The sequence below is a fragment of the Nanorana parkeri genome, unplaced genomic scaffold (assembly GCF_000935625.1).
Source record: "Nanorana parkeri isolate BGI_ZX_2015 unplaced genomic scaffold, ASM93562v1 scaffold347, whole genome shotgun sequence".
Taxonomy (NCBI): Eukaryota; Metazoa; Chordata; class Amphibia; order Anura; family Dicroglossidae; genus Nanorana; species Nanorana parkeri.
In genome coordinates, this window is record NW_017306615.1 from 188,384 (window position 1) to 195,884 (window position 7,501).

General features: G+C 48.3%; 1 protein-coding gene across 1 annotated transcript in view; it reads left to right on the plus strand.

The window, feature by feature from the left end:
* Positions 1-257: 257 nt before the first annotated feature.
* Positions 258-7,501, plus strand: part of LOC108788739 (galanin receptor type 2-like) — a 12,931-nt gene continuing 5,687 nt past the window's right edge. Inside the window, exon 1 of the mRNA XM_018558586.1 lies at positions 258-431. Coding sequence (XP_018414088.1) covers positions 428-431 — 4 coding nt within the window. The 5' untranslated portion in view covers positions 258-427. The remainder of the gene's footprint in view (positions 432-7,501) is intronic.

Here is a 7,501-nt window from a genome sequence, read left to right on the forward strand (position 1 = left end):
ATAATAGTAGAAATTCCTTCCAATGGCTCAATAAGCACCAATGCCATAGAGGGGTTAACAAACAGGGATGTGATGGGGTAAATGACAGCATCTGTCTCCCTGTGTTATATTGATGTACTTGTATTGTATATCTCTCACTGGTTCCCTCCTGCAATCCTGTGCCCCCCCTCTCCCTCTCTCCATTTGATTTGCCAGGGGCTGAGCATATGGAGGAGGGACAGAACCCTCCTTTACAAGGTAACTCAGGCTGGTGGAGGCAGCGGAGCTGTGATACATACAGCTGAGCCGGGATGTGCTCTGGATGCAGGGATGCCTGGGCACCGGGTACCACCGAGGAGACTTGTCATCACAGCTACCTGGGATGTCCAACCAACTGACCCTTGTGGCATGTGTGCTTAACCAGGAGAGGGACTGGCAATCTTAGTGCATGGGTAAGTACAGAACATCAGCCCAGCGGTCAGCAGTGTATGGGATAAGGGGGAGAGTAAAGTCTATGGGAGTGTCCGGCATACAAGCTCATACACCTTCTCAGCTCTGATACATTGTTACTATAGGAAGAGTACAAAGTGTCACCTTCATGGGCGAAGCTCCATCACTGACACAATGGTTACAAAGTTCACAGCATTGGCAGGACAAGTGATGGTGGAGCGCTGGACCCCGGGGTGGGTGACAACCTAAATCAGGATCCGACTTTTAGAGGTGGGGTGTCCCAGAGAATCCCTGGAGCTGCCAATCTGGCCACCCAAATTATTATCTTTCCATTTTCATTTCCTGTCCAGTATTATTTTAAAACTCCCTGGCAGCATTCAAGCCTCGAGGAAGGGGGAGCTTTGAGCACCTGAAACGCATCAGCTTTTTGACCTCTTAAAATACATTTTTATATGTTTTTTAAGATATGTTTTATTTTCCTAAAAATGTATAATGTTCTCCAAACTTTACAGGATGACATACTGCCAATGGTGCTTTCCTTAGAGTGTATCCAAACCTGACAAAACTAATGTAACATACTGTGCTGGCTGCTTTAGTTTTCTTTTTCTTGTATCCCTTTTTTATCACCTGGTGATCCTGCTATTAATACACTTCCTGTCCTAGGGTGACAACACTCACTGCACTGTATCTATGAAGGAGCAGCAACGTTGTCACCATAGAACAGAAAATGTATCCGGACAACAGAGCACCCCTCCTGCTTCCTGATAAGATTAATGGAGATAACACTGCAGAGTGCATGGGACAGTTCTGGATTTCTGGCAGGATCAACAGGTGTTTTTTGCACTTGTGGAATAGATGTAAGAAAACACTTCCAATGGGATATCTAACGTACCAAATGGAAGCAAATAAAAGAAGCTCATTGTCGGGGGTTACAGACACTGTGACTGGCGGTTCCGGGGGTGATTCTGCGGCACACTGACTGCATTATATTTCACATTTTAAAAGCTCCATCCTAAAATTGTGAAAAATGAAGGTAATCTGAATGGACAGGTAAAAAAGTGAAACATATCAAATATAGAATTTCTTGTGAAGTTGTTCGGGGAGGTAACTGATTTGATGGCGATTTGTCATAAGAGAAACACAGACACTTCCATTGCTGACTTCTGTCTGAAAATGCCTCCTGCCTGGCTGTTATTGGCCGACTTGGAGGACTTGGAGGAAGCACAAAGTGAAGTCAGATATGATCACTTCACTCTCGTAGTTAGCCAAGGTTGGCTCGCTGACAGTGTCCGTGCCACTCAGTGTGTCTGGATGACTGACAGAAGCCCAATGAAGGCAGCAGGGGATGTGAAATGTGGCATCCCCGGCATCCCTGTTATTAGTGGTGAGAGTGAGATGTTACACCCGGGAAGAGGCAGACAGGAGCTGCTGGGACTAGACAGCCAGCTAACATCAACTGACATATTTTACTTGAGTGACAACTCTTTTAGCCAGATTCACATCGAAAGGAGAGCTGGGGATGTGTTTCTCACAAATGTTCAGGTGTCTGCAGCTGTTACCTTCTGCAATGTATCAAAGATTCAGGGCAACTGAGGACTGCTGCTGTGTGCGGATCCAGGAACTCAGCGCAGGGATGGTGCAAACCCCCATAATGGGCAGAGCAGGTGTACAGACCCAGGAACTAAGCACAGGGATGATGGGAGCCCCTCATAATGGGCATAGCGGGTGTACAGACCCGGGAACTCAGCACAGGGATGATGGGAGCCCCTCATAATGGGCACAGCGGGTGTTCAGACCCAGGAACTCAGCTCAGGGATGATCGGAGCCCCTCATAATGGGCACAGCGGGTATACAGACCCAGGAACTAAGCACAGGGATGATGGGAGCCCCTCATAATGGGCATAGCGGGTGTACAGACCCGGGAACTCAGCACAGGGATGATGGGAGCCCCTCATAATGGGCACAGCGGGTGTACAGACCCGGGAACTCTGCTCAGGGATGATCGGAGCCCCTCATAATGGACACAGCAGGTGTACAGACCGAGGAACTCAGCACAGGGATGATGGGAGCCCCTCATAATGGGCACAGCGGGTGTACAGACCCGGGAACTCAGCACAGGGATGATGGGAGCCCCTCATAATGGGCACAGCGGGTGTACAGACCCAGGAACTCAGCTCAGGGATGATGGGAGCACCCTCATAAGGGGCATAGCGGGTGTACAGACCCGGGAACTCAGCACAGGGATGATGGGAGCCCCTCATAATGGGCACAGCGGGTGTACAGACCCGGGAACTCTGCTCAGGGATGATCGGAGCCCCTCATAATGGACACAGCAGGTGTACAGACCGAGGAACTCAGCACAGGGATGATGGGAGCCCCTCATAATGGGCACAGCGGGTGTACAGACCCGGGAACTCAGCACAGGGATGATGGGACCCCCTCATAATGGGCACAGCGGGTGTACAGACCCGGGAACTCAGCACAGGGATGGTGGGAGCCCCTCATAATGGGCACAGCAGGTGTACAGACCCGGGAACTCAGCACAGGGATGATGGGAGCCCCTCATAATGGGCACAGCAGGTGTACAGACCCGGGAACTCAGCTCAGGGATGATGGGAGCCCTTCATAATGGGCACAGCGGGTGTACAGCCCCGGGAACTCAGCTCAGAGATGGTGGGAGCCCCTCATAATGGGCACAGCGGGTGTACAGACCCGGGAACTCAGCACAGGGATGGTGGGACCCCTCATAATGGGCACAGCAGGTGTACATACCCGGGAACTCAGCACAGGGATGGTGGGGGCCCCTCATAATGGGCACAGCGGGTGTACAGACCCGGGAACTCAGCACAGGGATGGTGGGACCCCTCATAATGGGCACAGCAGGTGTACAGACCGAGAAACTCAGCTCAGAGATCTCACTAAGAGAGCCGCAGAGGGATGGAAGAAAATGTGTTTTCACTCTCCAGCATCTGACATCTGAAATGTCATGTTTGGGTGGACTGACATTTAAAACTAAAATATGTCCCTTGATCACTGACATTCAGAAGATCCCTAATTACATAAAATAACACATTTCTACAACGTCTGCAATGCTAATTAATCCCACAACGTAAGATTACATTCAGAGGTCATTTGGAATGTGACCTCCAAGTACAGATCAGAACAGACTTCATGCAGCTCCCCTTTATTCAGCAGACATATCATTCATTTCAGTTGAACTGTATACAATGCATGGATTTTCCTAGTTTCTACCAGATTTGTACCCATGCTTCTGAAGCAATCAATGTAAGCTTGGCCATGTCCCTTCTCATATGTAGTGCTAAGTGGCACAGCTTGCTTTGAGTAGGACCGCCTGAGCAGGGAGCACCCCCAGAACGTCTTTACCCAGGCGCTAGTCCTAGAAAGCACCTCATTAAAAAAAAGCAAGAGCAATGGCAGGGGGATGCCTGTTATTTATCTTCAAGCTGTGCAGGCTTCTGGGATGAACAGTGAGCCAATTTAGTCAGCAGTATACAGCCTGAAACTGAAAAGTAATAGTATTTTTCGATAGCATTTTGGGGCCCATTCACACCAGGACACTGTGGCACCGCAAAGCAGTAACATATACTCACTTTTCCACAGGTTTCTGGTGAAAGTGATTTTCCACTGCTGATTACAGACAGCAACAATAACAATTGGCAACAATAGCACAATGACTTCAATTTGCTCTACAACGCTGTACTCTGCCTTGTAAATGTATCAATTATTTGTTCTAACAACACATATAGAACACAAATGAGAGACTCGTAATTCTGCTCTGCATACCGATCCCTGCCTTGAATATACAGCTCAGTCTTCAGCATCGGTTCACATAAAAAAAACTCCAGGAACAGCTATGAGCGCAGAAAAGGGCAATGGAACTAATAAGGGGCACGGAGGAGCTCCGCTACAAGGAAAATGACAGGTTTCTTTTAGTCTCCTGCTGTGAAAAGAGTTCCTTACTACTAGAATAGGGTGAAAAGGTGGAATAGATTTCCCCGTTCGAGCAGATATTGTAGGTTGTGTCAGGAAACGTTGGGATGATTTATTATAAAAACAACATATAGGGGGTGGGATGCTGACTGAATGATTGTTCTTTCTCTGTTAAAGTGTATGTCTGGGGGAAAAAACCTTGCTGATCTATGTACGTAACACATTCACAAGCCCTTCACTCTGTGCACTGCACACTCCTGACCCCTACACTCTGTGCATTATATACTCCTGACCTCTGCACTCTGTACATTATATACTCCTGACCCCTACACTCTGTACATTATATACTCCTGACCCCCTACACTCTGTGCATTATATACTCCTGACCTCTGCACTCTGTACATTATATACTCCTGACCCCTACACTCTGTATATTATACTCCTGACCCCCTACATTCTGTGCATTATATACTCCTGACCTCTGCACTCTGTGCATTATATACTCCTGACCTCTGCACCCTGTACATTATATACTCCTGACCTCTGCACTCTGTACATTACACACTCCTAACCCCTGCACTCTGTGCAATCTGTGTGCATTGCATGCTCCTAACACCTGCACTCTTTGCATTGTACTCTCCTAAACCCTACACACTGTGCATTGCACGCTCCCAACCCCTGCACTCTGTGCATTGCATCCTCCTAACCGCTGCACTCCTGTGCGTTACACACTCCTAAACTATGCACTCTGTGCATTGTACACTCCTAACCCCTGTTCCCTGTGCATTTCACACTCCTAACCATTTCATTCTATGCATTACACACTCCTAATCCCTGCACCCTATGTATTATACACTCCTGTGGATTATATACTCTCGGCCCCTGTACCCTATGTGCTACATACTCCTGATGCCTGCACTCTGTGTGCTACCTTCTCCTGACCCCTGCAATCCATGTGCTATATTCTCCTGACCTCTGCACTCCATGTGCTACATACTCCTGACCAGTGCACTCTGTGTTCTACATACTCCTGCACCCTATGTACTACATATTCTTGACCCCTGCACTCTGTGTGTGTCATACTCCTGACCCCTGAACTCTGTGTACTACATACTCCTAACCCCTGAACTCTGTGTGTAAAATACTCCTGACCCCAAAACTCTTTTGCTACATACTTCTGACCCCTGCATACTCTGTGTGCAACCTACTCCTGACCCCCGGACTCTGTGTGCTACACATGCCCGACCCCTGCACTCTATATACTACATACTCCTGACCCCTGCACTCTATTTACTACATGCTCCTGACTCTTGCACTCTGCATGCTTCATACTCCTGACCCCTGCACTCTGCATTTTACATACTCCTGACCCCTGCACTCGATGTGCTACATACCCCTGACCCCTGCATTCTGCATGCTACATACTCCTGACCCCTGCACCCCCTGCAGTCTGTGCGTTACACACTGCTGATGCTGACTCCTGCACTCTGCATGTTACATATTACTGGCAGAAAGGGAGCAAATAAGAAGTATAAATGTTTAGTATTAGGGTTTACATTTCAATCATATTTTTTTTCTTCCTTTGGATCACTGAAGCCTGAACTTTGTATATATATATTTTTTAAAAGATTGAACTTAAAAGATGTGTCTCATTGTCAATCTAACAAGGTAACTAAGTGATGTACCTGATACGCTGAATCCTTCACCCCGCCAGATACTTTGGCTCAGACTGAAACATCTCCTCCTGGGCTGTTTTCTTCCCTTTGATATGGTAAATAGTGCAGGTTAGATAGATAGATAGATAGATAGATAGATAGATAGATAGATAGATAGATAGATAGATAGATAGATATTATTTGTCACATACACAATCGTACAAGTATGATATGCAGTGAAATGCTTACACGACTGCAGAGCAGTCGTGACGGCAGCCGACTACACCGGCACCATCTTTGTAGAGCAGTACGGTGAAAAGACGCGGATGTAGAGAGCCTGCAGCTTCTCCTAAAGCTCCGGGTGTCGCCTCTGAACGGCAGCGTGATACAAGTGCAGGAGCGCTGTACAATCTTAACCGCCATTAATCCCCAACGGAGAACCTGACTGTGCCAGTTGGTAGACGAGAAGATCGTTATGGGCCTCCGCATAATCCCCCATCTTGTCCTCGACGTGGACAACTCCGTCTCCCAGGGCGTCAACATCCCTTCTCAGCAGCAAAAAGCACATCTCTATGCAGGGAGCACGCAAGAGACACAAGCACGTCCCCTAGGGTAGTGTCCAGCAGGGGGCGATCAGCAGTGGGACAATCCTCAATGGTGCTATTCATCTCCTCACACACATGCACAGTAGGGCCAGACCGCTCGTCCCCCTCCCCAGGCCGTATCTGCGCTCCCCCAGAGTCCAGTCTGGGCGTGGATTTTGCCGGGTTGGCGGTCACCTGGCTCCCACCTCCTTTCGGCTCCCGCTCGTTACGGCTGTCGGAGAGTTGCAGAGAGGACAGGGTGCTGGACGAGCCGGCGCCATCTTGAGTCCGCGGCGAGCCCGTCGAGCGGAAAAATTCAGTAAGTTTCCGAGGGCCTTTCTTAGATTTTCGTTCTCTCCGACGGTCGCTGGGGTCAGGGGCACACATGGGTAGTATCATGGGAGTCCTCTGTGCTAAGGATTCAGCCCTAGGATTTCAGCTGTGCCGGAGCTCCACTATCCTGCGACCATCCGTTGATGTTAACTGCTCCAAAGGTTTAGGACTTGGCGGGGTCCTGCATACCTGGCACCGATGAAGGGAAGGTTGCCAAGCTTCCAGCCGTTCTATTCTATCATAAATTAATTGGCAGCAGTACAGGAGCGCCCGTCAAGGACTGTGTTTGGACATCTGTTGTCTGGATTGTGGTTATTATCTTCAGCCCATTATAAAGACTTGGATGGAAAAGTCTATGAGAGTCCCAGGAGCTGGCTGTTCAGTGTAACACAGGAGGGAGGGATTCAAATTGTATCTAAACCATAAACTATTTTGTTTTATTGAGCCAGATAGATAGACAGTTGTCTGTTGTCTGTCTGTCTGTCTGTCTATCTATCTATCTATCTATCTATCTATCTATCTATCTATCTATCTATCTATCTATCTATC